The sequence below is a fragment of the Pipistrellus hanaki genome (genome assembly GCF_964339955.1).
Source record: "Pipistrellus hanaki genome assembly, chromosome: 1".
NCBI classification, from domain to species: domain Eukaryota; kingdom Metazoa; phylum Chordata; class Mammalia; order Chiroptera; family Vespertilionidae; genus Pipistrellus; species Pipistrellus hanaki.
The window spans coordinates 59,365,158-59,379,633 of NC_140503.1; the positions used below are offsets into that span (position 1 = coordinate 59,365,158).

Here is a 14,476-nt window from a genome sequence, read left to right on the forward strand (position 1 = left end):
ATTACCTTGGGTGTGCTTCCTTTAATGAATTTTTTAATTGAAGACAGCAAGCCGGATTCATTCTTCGGTGGTTTTTCTCCTCCTACAGGTAGGCTATCATCAACTTCTGAATATTTCCTCTTTGCTCTGGCAGTGCGCTGTGTTTGGATTGGATTGGATTGCTGAGAAGCTTTTCGTGTTCTCAGCCTCATCTTTTATGGGTGCCACATGTAAAACTGTAAGAGAAAAATAACAAGGGTTATTAAAAACTTAATCTAGCATACCCATAGTTTCCCAGTTTATATAATAAAAACCTATTGGTTTAAAAAATTCCAGGTTTCTAAGGGATTGAAGAAATTAACATTTTATGTGATTGAACTTCATAGTATACATTACCCCAAGTAACCTTCCCATCTTCTGAAATTATATCCTGTGATTGAACACTACAGTGTGCATGCTCTCTACAGCACTATGTTGCCTCCACCCATGCTAACATTATCATTCATTTAACCATTCATTTATTCATCATCAAGTTTCTCCTGAGCACCTGCCATTTAAGGCACTGGGCTAGGAAATTACCTAGTAAATAATAAACAAGATAGGGGAAATTTTGCCCTCTGGAACACAAACTATAGTGCAGGGGTCTTCAAACTTTTTAAAGTGGGGGCCAGATCACGGTCCCTCAGAGAGCTGGAGGGCCGGACTATATGAACTACTAATTCCTACTGTAACATCTCGGCTGCGCTCACTGCCCAAAAAACCTGGCAGGCAGGATCAGACTCCTCTGCGGGACGCATGTGGCCCGAGGGCCGTAGTTTGAAGACCCCTGCTATAGTGGGTAAAAAACCCTTAGTCAATAAATGAATTTCATTAGCACATTCTAATAATCAATATTCATACAAGTGTAACAAGAAGTTGAATCATTTTGCAGGATTCGATTTTACTTTACTTAATGATACTTTAAAAGTTGAATTCCCAAGAGAAAGAACTAAGCAGCAATCAACTTGACCTCTCTCATTTTATCAATCAGAAAATTAATAGGTGGCAAAACTATCCCAAGACTTAGAAGTAGTTAAGAATATACCCTGAATCAAAATCTGTAAAACAGAATACTAAACTAGGAATGAAGAGCTGTGAATTCTAATCCTACCTTAATCATAGCTAAGCAATAATCACAATTGTGTCTTTTAAACTGTATAAAGAATACATACACTCATGTTTCCACCTTGAGACTCAAAATGAAAAAGGAATTGGAAAACAATATAAAGTGTGGAGAACAATAAAATTATTCACAACAGTGAATGCATTTGTAGAAATTCTAAGCACTCTACAGCTGTAGATAATACCTGGCAATGGTTAGGGTCTTCACTGACCAACTAGGAAGCTTAAGAAGTTGAATCTTTACTAATACAACATAATGGTCACAGAATAAAAGTTAGAATCCATTAAAGTATATATAAAAACTATATACTACTATAGTATGCTATGCTGTACTATACTATACCTAAAGAATAACAAAAAAAAAACATATCCCCCAAATTCTGGGGATTCACCAGAAGTTCCAAAATCTTTCCAAATAATTATTTTTTTCCATCACCAAATGGTACTCAAATTTTTCCTTTTAATTTAAAAAAATATATTTTATTGATTTTTTTTTTTTTTACAGAGAGAAAGGGAAAGGGATAGAATGTTAGAAACATCTATCAGATACCTCCTGCATCCCCCCTACTGGGGATTTGCTTCCAACCAAGGTATATGCCCTTGACCGGAATCAAACCTGGGACCCTTCAGTCCGCAGGCCGACGCTCTATCCACTGAGCCAAACCAATTACGGCTTTTTTTTTTTTTTTTAAATCCTCATCCAAGGATATGTCCTAACTGATTTTTTAGAGAGAGAGAGAAAGAGGAGAGAGAGAAAGAGAAACATCAATCAGCTGCCTTCAGTACGTGTGCCCCTACCAGGGATATAAGGCAGGTATAGGTATGTGCCTATACCTGCCCTGACCAAGAATTGAACCCTCAAACCTTTTGGCATATTAGAGATCATTCCAATAACTAAGCCACCCAGCCAGAGGCAAATGGTGCTGAGTTAAGTTGCTATCCCCAAATGAAATAAATATTTCCTTTTCTCCTAAAGCGTCAATGTTAACTTCTAAAGGGAGTTATCATTCAAGGCATGTATTATTTACTTAACTCTATTTACAGTGCATAAATTTGTCTTAATTCCTTTGGTGTTCAGCTCAGCACTTCTTAGAAAAGGAAAATTCCCATGCCACAAATGCATAAAAGAATTTTTTAAAAGGAGTTATTTTTAATAAATTTCTATAGATATTTTTTAAAAATATCTAAGTCTTGCCCTAACCGGTGTGGCTGGGTGGATAGAATGTCATCCTGCAGACTGAAAGGTCCCAGGATTGATTCCAGTCAAGGACATGTACCTTCGTTGGGGGCACATCTCTCTCATCAATGTTTCTAACTCTCTATCCCTCTCCCTTCCTCTCTGTAAAAAAAAAAAAAAAAAAAATTGTCTTGAAACTTACCAAGACTTGTGCGGCTCACCACATGGCCTAATTTAGTGAGCCTTCCATGTGAGATTGAAAAGTACTGTTTTCTTCATCTGTGTGTGAGCCGTCCGTTTTGAAATTCCATGAGGATTTGACTGCTCTAGCCCTTTATGTCTTAAAAATACACCTTTTACAACTCACCATCAGAATGGACAAAAACCCTCCACATTTCATAACTTCCTTGTTTAAATGTTCTTGTTTGCTTTCCAGCAAATATCCAGTGGTTATTTTTTAATTCAGAGGATTTTTTCTCCTAAGCTTTCCCAGAACCTTCATTCTCTCCATGAAGAATGATCTAGCACTATATATATATATATATATATATATATATATATATATATATATATACACACACACACACATACACACACACACGGCCTAGTGCACGAAATTTATGCATGGAGAGGGTGTTCCTCAGCCCGGCCTGCACCCTCTCCAATCTGTCCTACTGCCAGTTTATAGGGATCGGACCTAAACCAGCAGTTGGACATTCCTGTCACAATCCGGGACAGCTGGCTCCAGCCGCTCACCTGCCTGCCTGCCTGATTGCCCCTAACCATTCTGCCTGCCGGCCTGTTCGCACTCAAATGCCACCCCCCCCACCCTCGCAGCCTGATCACCCCCTACTGCCTCTCTGCTGGCCTGCTCACCCCTACCTTCCCTCTTCACTGGCCTGCTCACCCCCATCTGCCCCAATGCGGGCCTACTCACTCCAAACTGAGCCCCCCACCCCCTATCCTAATCACCTCCAACTGATCCCCACTGATGGCCTTCTCAACCCAAACTGGGCTCCCTGCTGGTCTGCTTACCCCCAATGGCCCCTGCCATCCCATCCTGCCCTGATCACCCCCCAGCCCAAGGACCCAAGGTTCCAGCCCAGTCCTTCCATTTTTCTTTTTCTTTCTTTCTTTCTTTTTTTTTTTTCCAGTGCCTCCTTGAGCAGAGGCCAGGGCCAGCTGGAAACAAGTATCTAGGATTTATTTATCTCCTATCATTGAAACTTTGTAGCCTTGAGTGGAGGCCAGGGTAGGTCAGGGTGGATGGGAAGCTTGGCTTCCTCCATTGCTGGGGCAACCCAAGCCTCTTACTTGCTCCAACTCCATGGCCAGCTGCCATCTTTTGGGTTAATTTGCATATTCACTCCTGATTGGCTGGTGGGAGTGGCTTGGCATAACAGAGTGATGGTTAAATTGCATGTTTCTCTTTTATTAGTGTAGATTATTAGTGTAGACTAGAGGCCTAGTACATGAAAATTCATGCACTGGAGTGGGGGATGGGTCCCTCAGCACGGCCTGTCCTCTCTAAACTGTCTGGGAGCCCTCAGGTGTGGGACCCGGTGACCTGGGGAAGGCGATGCCCCAACACACCTCTGCTGCCACTGCCGGCAGCACAAGCCTCAGCCGGCCCTGAGCCTCGGGCAGCCCTGGGCAGCTGCCATCTGATTGCTGCACCTCGGGTAAGCCCTAGGTGGTTGGGCAGCCGCCATCTGAAGCTTGCCTGCACCTCGGGCTGGCCCTGGGCAGCTGGGGGGATGAGGAGACGGGGGGACTCCAGAGGCAGGCACACAGAGTGGCCAGACTCCCCTGGAGGCAGGCGTGGCCGTGCCACCACCCCAGCAGGGCTGAGGGGACTGGGCACCACCATCTTGTGGCTGTGGGTGCATCCATTTTTTTAGGGTGTGACAGTCAATTAGCATATTCCCTCCTTATTGGCTGTGAGTACCACCTTATTTGAGGATGGGACAGTCAATTAGCATATTCCCTCCTTTTTGGCTTTGGGCACCACCATCTCTACAATGGTGTGAGGGTCAATTAGCATATTCCCTCTTTATTAGATAGGATATATATATACACACACTATGATATGTATATATACGTACTTGTTAAAGTTGAAGATTTTAATATCTCAATTTCAATAATGGATAGAACAACTAGACAAGGAAATGAAAGACCTGAACAATTCACTTGACCTAAGAGAAATATATAAAACAATTCACTGCACAACAGCAAAATAGATATTCTAAACTTACACATAAAACATTCCCCAGGAGAGACATGTTAGGACATAAACAAAGTCTCAATAAATTTAAAAGGACTGAAACCATACAAGTATATTGTCTCCATGCCTTTATATAAATATAATCTGTAATAATAAAAGTGTGATACGTTAATTAGACCAGATGTCCTTCCAGACGAAGCTGGGGCTGCAAGGGAAGCCCGGGTCCCGGGGGCCTGCCAGCAGCCAGAGGGAAGCCCAGGTCCTGTGTGCCAGAGGGAAGCTAGAGCTACTCGTGCAAAAATTTCATGCATCGGGCCTCTAGTATCTCCAATAAAATTAGAAATCTCAAAAAGGAAATTTGATGGCCGAAACCGCTTTGGCTCAGTGGATAGAGTGTTGGCCTGCGGACTGAAGGGTCCCAGGTTCGATTCCGGTCAAGGGCATGTACCTTGGTTGCGGACACATCCCCAGTAGGGAATTCTCTCTCATCAATGTTTCTAACTCTCTGACCCTCTCTCTTCCTCTCTGTAAAAAAGTCAATAAAATATTTTTTTTTTTTTAAAAGGAAATTTGAGAAATTAATAAATAGGCAGAAATTAAACAACAAACTCTTAAATAACTACTGTGTTAAAGAAGAAATTACAATGGGAACTAGAAAATACTTCAAAAAGATTAATAAAAACAAAAACACAATATACCAAAATTTTTGGGATGCCCAGAAATAAGTGCTCAGGGCAATTTATTGGTAAACATAAGTCTTTGTTTTTGATTTTGTTTTTTTTAAAAAACCACAAAAAAACACCCACTTCAAATCAATAATAAAACCTTCTACTTTAAGAAATTAGAAAAGAGAAGCAAACGAAATCATCCAAAGTAAGTAGAAGGAAGGAAATAAAAGCAGAAATAGATAATTTAAAAGAAAAAATATCAGAAAAATCAATGAAGTAAAAAAAAGCTGGTTCTCTGAAAAGATCAATAAAATTTTGACATTTAGTTAGACTAGCCAGAGAGAAAGAGAAAGAGAGAGAGAGAGAGAGAGAGAGAGAGAGAGAGAGAGAGAGAGAGAGAGAGAGAGAGAGAGGACACTCAACTTTCAATTTCTGGAATGAAAGAAGGGACATTAATATCAACCTTACAGATGTAAAGGGATTTTTTAGGAAATACTATGAACAATTGCACATCAACTAATTAGATAACCTAGATGAAATGACAAAATCCTAGAAAGACACAACTACACTGGACTCATGAAAAAATAGAAAATCGCTGAAACCGGTTTGGCTCAGTGGATAGAGCGTCAGCCTGTGGACTGAAGGGTCCCCGGTTCGATTCCGATCAAGGACATGTACCTTGATTGTGGGCACATTCCCAGTAGGGGGCGTGCAAGAGGCAGCTGATCGATAACTCTCTCATGGATGTTTCTAACTCTCTATCTCTCTCCCTTCCTCTTTGTAAAAAATCAATAAAATATATTTTAAAAAGTAGAAAATCTAAAAAGGCTTATAACAAGTAAAGACTGAATTAGAAATTAAAAAATAAACAAAACTTTCCACAATGAAAAGCTCAGGATCAAATAGCTTTACTAGTGAGTTTTACCAAATATTTAAATAATTAATACTAATCATTCTCAAAATCTATCAAAAAATAAAGGAACACCTCTCAACTCAATCTGAGGTCAACATTACCTTGATACCAAAGTCAAAGAAAGACACTACCAGAAAAGAAAACTATAGGTTAATTATGCCTGAGGAACACAGATGTAACATCCCAACAAAATACAATATAAGCAAAACAAATGCAGCTTAATAATAAAAGGTTTATGCACAATGACCAAGTGGGACTTTATCCCAAGAAAGCAAATGTGATAAACCTTAATCCTAATCCTAACTCTAACCAGCATATGAAAATCAATCATGATAATACACCACATTAAAAAAAATAAAGGGAAAAGTTCACATAATCATTTTAATTGATGCATAAAAAATTTGAGCAAACCAACACCCTTTCATAATAAAAACACCCAACAAACCAGGAATAGGAGGAACTTCTTCCACCAGAAAGAAGAAGAAGAAGAAAAAAAAAAAAAAAAAAAAAAAGGGCATCTTTAAAAAACTCAGACAGCCAACATCATATTTCTTAGTGAAAAACTAAATACTTTACTCCTGAGATTAAAAAATAAATAAATAAAAATAAGCAAGATGCCCACTCTCACCACTTCTATTCAATCAGGCAAGAAAAAGAAATAACATGATCCCGCATAAAGAATAAACATTAAGAGCACTAGCTGGTTTGGCTTAGTGGATAGTATCAGCCTGCAGACTGAGGGGTCCCGGATTCAATTCTGGTCAAGGGCGCATGCCGGGGAGCAGGAGTGATCCCCAGTAGAGAATATGCAGCAGGCAGCCAGTCAATGATTCTCTCATTGATGTTTCTATCTCTTTCTTCCCTTTTCCTTCCTCTCTGGAATCAATAAAAATATATTTAAAAAATAAACATAAGAGCAAAAGCTGGATATAAACTCCATAAAAAATTTTTTTCTGCTCACGAAAAGACACCAGTAAGAAATTAAAAGTCATGTAATAAAGTGAGATAATATTCACAAAACACGTATCTCTCCAAGTACACATGCACAGAATATATAAGGAAATCCTAAAACACAGAAAGAAAAAGCAGCTGAATAGAAAAAAAAATGATCAAAATATTTAAGAAGATACTTCATAAAAGCTAGATGATAGTACAAAAGTATATGAAATGCTACTCAATATTATCAATGAGAAATAAAAGTTAAAAATTACAACAGCATACTAATCCACATCTGCTTAAATGGCAAAACTTAAAAAGACTAAAGAACAAATGGTAGCAAGGATGTGGAACAATGAGAAGTCTCATAATCTGTTGATGGCAATGTAAGGTTTTTAGTTAAAGGTTGTAATCCTATATAATAGGAGAGTAATATGCAAATTGACCCTGATATCAGAACAACGGTTTGACCAGTCACTGAGGCACACTGACCACCTCTTTGTCCCTTTCCCCGGCTGGGAGGCTCCGATCACCCAATGGCGAACGGGGAACTGGGGTGGGTGGCAGGGGACGCAGGTGGCACCAGGCCAAGGCTCCCACCAGTCACCCCACACACAGAGGGCAACTCGCAGCAGGGGTGGGTGGAATGGTTAACCTCTCAGTTCCTTCCCCCAGCCAGCAGGCTCCAATCACCTGATGGTGAACAGGGAACTGGGGGGGTGGGGGGGTGGGGCCAGCTGCAGGTAGCTGGAGAGATGGCCCTGATCACAGGCCAGGTCTAGGGACCGTAGCCGCATACTAATTTTGTGCACCAGGCCTCTAGTTTCTAATAAACAACACCTAATCCTTTGATGCAGTAAGTTCATTCCTAAGTTTTTTTTGTGTGTTTTTTTAAAAATATATATTTTATTGATTTTTTACAGAGAGGGATAGAGTTAGAAACATTGATGAGAGAGAATCATCAATCAGCTGCCTCTTGCACACGCCCTAGGGATGTGCCCGCAACCAAGGTACATGTCCTTGACTGGAATCGAACCTGGGACCCCTCAGTCCACAGGCCGATGCTCTATCCACTGAGCCAAACCGGTTTCGGCTACTCCTAAGTTTTTTGTTTGTTTTTTAAAAAATATATTTTATTGATTTTTTACAGAGAGGAAGGGAGAGAGATAATGAGCTAGAAACGTCGATGAGAGAGAAACATCGACCAGCTGCCTCTTGCACACCCCCTACTGGGGATGTGCCCGCAACCAATGTACATGCCCCTGACCGGAATCGAACCTGGGACCTTTCAGTCCGCAGACCGACGCTCTACCACTGAGCCAAACCGGTTTGGGCTACTCCTAAGTTTTTAACCAAGAGAAATATAAACCTGTCCTCCTCTCAGCTTTATTTACAATTAGAGGTCCCATGCATGAAATTCATGCATTGGGGTGAGGGGGCGGGGGGGAGAGGGGAATCCTTCAGCCCAGCCAGTGCCCTCTCTCAGTCTGGGACCTAAGCCAGCAGTCAGACATCCCTCTCAGTCTGGGACCCCTTGCTCCTCACTGCCTGACTGCAGCAGAGGTGGGAGAGGCTCCCACCACTACTGCTGCACTCACTAGCCATAAGCCGGGCTTCTGGCTGAGCGTCTGTCCCCTGGTGGTCAGTGCATGTCATAGCTACTGGTTGTTCTACCAGTAGCATATTATGGTATTATATAGGATAGTCCCAAACTGGAAAAAATGACCATGCTCAGCAGCACAAAGATGAATATGGTATTTTCATACAATAAATAATCAGACACACAGAAAGAAGCGATTACTAATATCAACCAACATAAAAGAATCTCACAGACATTATGCTGAGCAATGGTAGACACAAGAGTATGTTTGATGACACAATTAAAAAAATATCAGGGGCAAAAATAGACTAGCAGCATTGAAGTCACCATAAAGACTCACGTGATTTAGAGAGTTTGACATTGACCACACTCAGTGGTATCATCAGTATAAACTATAATTTTGGTATCAAGAGATCATTTCTGTGGCAGGCAAACTGAGTGCCAACAGCTCTACTAGCCTGAAGTTGCAGAGGTTTGGGACAACCATATTGCTGGCTGAGGCAGCTCACATGCACAGCAGAGATTAAGAAGGCCCAAATTACCTATACACTCTTGGCCAATCTGTGGCTGCACATAAATATGCAGGAGATAGGAAATAGATCAATGGAAAATAAAGCTGGGATAGATTTGGAAAAGGCCTGAACTTTGAATGTGCATCTCATAAAGATCCACAGACAGAGGAAGATGTTTGAGCACAATGTGTCGGATCACTAGCTGAACCACAAAACTATGCGGACACAGGGGGATGCCTTAGTGTGCCAAGTATAAAACAAGAATTTTTTGTTAAGTGGTTGCAGACTTACAGGAAGGTAGATTTCCTAGATTTTGCCTGTGGAAGTTACTAAACAAATAACCGTCAAGATTCTGAATCCAGAGTGGCTACAATAAAATGGCCAGTTTTCAACAAAAAATTATGACATGCAAAGAAACAGGAAAATATAACTCAAGCTCAGGAGGGGAAATGTAGTGAATATGTATTATATACCAGGCTTACAACAACTCAAGGAGAAGCACAGGTAAGCAATCTACATAAGACAAAATTCACTCTTAATCCCTGGTAAGTATGAGATTTCTGGTGGCCATATCTAACCTTTTCTGATTATAAAATAATGCATTGTTAGAAAATTTTAAAACCACAGAAATATAGGGGAAAAGTTCACATAATTCCTAAATCTAGAAATAACTAAAATGAGAGTATATATTACTCTGTTTGCTTAAACATTTTTAATCAAGTTAGGATTACACTATATGCAGAATGATAGACCTGTTTCCCCCCTTTTATACTATGACCTTGCCAACGTCCCTTTTAAAAATCTGAAAATATAATTTTTAATGGCCACATAGTATTCCAATATACAGATAAATGTTCTGTAATTTATAAGATTACTGGCTGACCTATTGAAAATTACCTAAGTTGTTTATAATTACTAATGTCACCTCAAATGTAATAACTTTGTACATAAATTTCAGTCCATATTATTGATTCTTTTCTTAAGATAGCTTTTTAGAAGTGAATTTATTAGGTCGAAGATTATTAATATTTGGTAGTACCTCTTAGAAATACTGCTATTTGGAAAGATGGTTTCACTAGCAGAATATAGAGAGTGGCTATATAGCGGAATCATGCACAACATAACTTATTTTTAATTTGTAAATTGTTTGATAATTGAAACTAAAAATTATTTTAAATTTTAGCCGTAAGTAGTAAAACTAAATGCTTTAATTATATTTATAGGTTACAATCTATTTCCCATTTTGTTACGTGCCCGGGCAAACCCTTTTCTCATATTTTTCTAAGAATTAACCTTTCCAACCAAAGCAAAAATCTCTAAGTTACCTTTCTAATGGTAACCTAGAATCTACTTGAATGATTAAGGAACTTGGAAACTCACCACTACATAATTCAAATATTTTTAAATGTTAAATGAGTTGTAAAATAAAAATATTTTAAACAGAACTGAATAAAATCTACAAATATGTACTGCTAATTCCTATACTTAATTTTAAAAAATCTCTAAGAATTTAACTGTTTTAACTTGATTAAGCATAATTTTACTTGTCTTAACCCCAAAGTTAAAAAATTTTTTTCCATTTGAACACAAAAATAGATATTTATAACTTTTTAAAGTTTGCCATTTTGGCTTAATTTACAGGTTTGTTTTTATTTTATTTTTTTTATTGATTTCAGAGAGGAAGGAAAAAGGAGAGACAGAAACATCTATGAGAGAGAATCACCAATTGGTTGCCTCTTGCATGCCCCCTACTGGGGACTGAGCCCAGGTATGTGCCCTTGACCAGAACGGAACCCAGAACCCTTTAGTCTGCAGGCCAACGCTCTATCCACTGAGCCAAACCAGCTAGGTCTTAATTTATGGTTTAGATATTTGCATTATTCCTGCCTCAACTCCCCAAAATAATGAGACTATATTTAAAACTTTAAGAAATCTCAATAAATATTTCCAAAATTAATCTCTTGTCATTTCCTGCAAATTATTAAAATCCTAAAATAAAGGCTAAAATTAAATGCCTATGTTTGTTTACCTGCATACCGAAACAGATCCAAGCAAGTATACTACTAAAGCACTGTGTGAGAAGTACGGTATTTCTTTTTTTTTAATATATTTATTGATTTTTTTACAGAGAGGAAGGGAGAGGGATAGAGAGCTAGAAACATCGATGAGAGAGAGACATTGCCCAGCTGCCTCCTGCACATCCTCACCGATGTACATGCCCTTGACGGAATCGAACCTGGGACCCTTCAGTCTGCGGACCGACGCTCTATCCACTGAGCCAAACCGGTTTCGGCTGTGTGAGAAGTATTGTCAACTTCAGAAAACCAACCTCAACCAATTCTTTTTAAAAAATAAAGTACCTATTTTAATTACATTTACCTGAAGAACACAGAAAAGGTTAAATAATATAAAACCAACAGCTGTTCTTTGTTAACAGCTATGTGCAAGGCAGTGTTCTAAGTGCTTTCACAATGGTTCAACTTAAAATTTGTTTACTTTACCATGGTGACATGCATTCAGCAGAAAACGTACTGCAAATTTTGAATTTTCATTGTTTCCCAGGCTACCAACATGTAGCAGCAGCCAGTCATAGCTCCTAGTCAACCATACAATAACGAGAGTAAACAACTGCTACACATACAACCATTCTATACCCATACAACCATTGTTTTTCACTTTCAAATACAGTATTTAATAAATTAGAAGATATTCAATACTTTATTATTATTATTATTATTATTATTATTGGCTTTGGTCTGAGCATACTTAAGGTAGGTTAGGCTAAGCTATGAAATTTGGCAGGTTACTTAATTATAACTGCATTTCAACTTAATATTTTCACCTATGATAGGTTTTCTGGGACTGTAAATCAAGAAAGATCTGCAACAAATTATTTCACTTAATATTTTCAACAATATAAATTAGTGTCCATTGTTTTCATTTTATGACTGAGAAAAAGAGATGGCAGAAGTGTTTTAAGTAATAATTTCTGGATATTATTAAATTTAATCTAATTAAGAAGTCACCAAAAATTCTAATCTCCCATTTCCTTCTAAAGTTTGTTGTTGTTTTAAAATAAATTTTTATTGATTTCAGAGAGAAAGGGAGAGGGATAGAAACATCAATGATAAGAGAGAATTACTGATTGGCTGCCTCCTTCACATCCCCTTCTAGAGATTGATCTAGCAATGGGAGCACGTGCCCTTGACCAGAATCAAACAGGGACCCTTCAGTCTGCAGGCCAACGCTTTATCGACTAAGGCAAACCAGCTAGAGCTGTTGTTTTAAACTTCTACTCTTTTTCTAAATACTAGTAGTCATTCATAATGGGTGATTTTCGTGAGAAACCAGGGTCAAAAGCAAACATCTGCGTTTACAAACTGGTACTTGGAAGCTCAAAATCAAACTTCTCATAAACAAAATATTACAAATGGGGTTTTGCATTCCAGGATAGCACCTAGGACATATTTTTACCCATAATATAACTTAAAAAGGGAAATCTAGAATCTAAACACTTATACAAACAATGCAAACTCTATATTCTATGATATATCTCAACACCAGGCCTAACTGTACCCATATTAATTACTATAGATCCCTAGTACTGGGGAAAACTGGATATCCAATGCAAAATAAACAAACAGAAAAGAAGCTGGATCCTTATCTTACACCATATACAAAAAATAACACCAAAAAAATGGACCAAAGACCTTAAGAACTAAAACAAAAGTTTTAGAATACAGGGGAAAGCTCTTGACATTGGATTTGATAGTGATTTCTTGGATAGGACATCAAAAGCACAAAGTAAAGGGGAAAAAATAGATAAACTGGACAGCACTAAAATTAAAACTTTTGCTCAGGTGGTTGGAAAGTTGTCCAGTAGACCAAAAAGGTTGGGGGTTCAACCCCCAGTTAGGACTCAACCAATGGAAGGCAACCAATCAATGTTTTTTTCTCACATCAATGTCTCTCTCTCTCTCCTTCTCCCTTCTTCTCTCTCTAAAATCAATAAAAATGTCCTTGGGTGAGAATTATAAAAAGAAATTAAAGGTTTTGCATATCAAAGGATACTAACAACAGAGTAAAAAGGCAACCTATGAAATGTAAAAAAATGTGCAAATCATATAAGGAGTTAATATTCTGAATATATATTTTTTAAAGCTTCTATAACTCAAAAACAAAAAACTCAAATCAAATATGAGCAAAAGACCTGAACAGACATTTCTCCAAAGACGACATATAAATGGTCAATAAGCAATGAAGAAATGCTCAACATCACTTAACCATTAAGGAAAATGCAAATCAAAACCACAATAAGATTCCTCTTTTCACCCACCAAAAGGGCTATTATAAAAAAACACAGAAAAACAAAAAAACAAATTAAATAAATTTTTAAAAAAGAAACAAGTTTTGGTGAGGATGTGCAGTAATTGGAATCCTTATGCATTGCTGATGCAAATGAAATAGTGCAGCCATTGTGAAAAATACCATGGCAGGAGTATTTGAGATCTTGCTCTCTGACATATTTTGTCAGTTCAACTTAAATAAACTCTTATGAAAATTCTCTTTAAAAAATACTATGGCAGTTCCCCCCAAAAATTAAACATAGAATTACCATATGATCTAGTAATTCTACTATGTGTATACTCCAAAGAACTGTATAACTATTATCCATTACTCACAGAAGTAAAATTGTCTATCAACCAATAAATGGACAGTCCAGCTGGTGTGGCTCAGTGGTTGAGCGTCAACATCTATACACCAAAAGGTCACCAGTTAGATTCCCAGTCAGGGCACATGCCAAGGTTGTGGGCTCAATCCCCAGTACAAGGCAATCAATGATTCTCTCCATCCCTCTCACTTCCTCTCTCTCTACAATCAATAACATTTTTTTTTTTAAAAAAAGGCTACTAAAAAACCCCACACATACAAATAAGTGGATAAACAAAATGTAGTATATATACACAGTGAAATATTATACAGCCTTAAAAAGGAAATTCTGGGCCCTTGCCAGGTTAACTCAGAGGGTTAGAGTGTCAACCAGATGCACCAAGGTAAAGGTTTCCATTAGGGTGACAGAAAAGGGCTCTGGAATGGGAAAACAAATTTTCCCCCCCTTTTAAATAAAATATAGTGAAAAGTGGAAGGATAGATAGAATGGGAACAGAGGTAAGATATACCAAAAGGTACCAAGTAAAATCTGCCTTCCTGTTCTGCCTTTTAAATATTTACTTCTTGCAAAATAATCTATAGACAAAAATAACAAATAAATAATAAATCATCAGGTATATGAAATATAGAAATAT

General features: G+C 38.2%; 1 protein-coding gene across 1 annotated transcript in view; it reads right to left on the reverse strand.

The window, feature by feature from the left end:
* The window catches only part of CTDSPL2 (CTD small phosphatase like 2), an 80,540-nt gene that overhangs the window by 55,180 nt on the left and 10,884 nt on the right, over window positions 1-14,476 (reverse strand). The window contains exon 3 of the mRNA XM_084903577.1: window positions 6-215. Coding sequence (XP_084759703.1) covers window positions 6-191 — 186 coding nt within the window. The 5' untranslated portion in view covers window positions 192-215. The remainder of the gene's footprint in view (window positions 1-5; window positions 216-14,476) is intronic.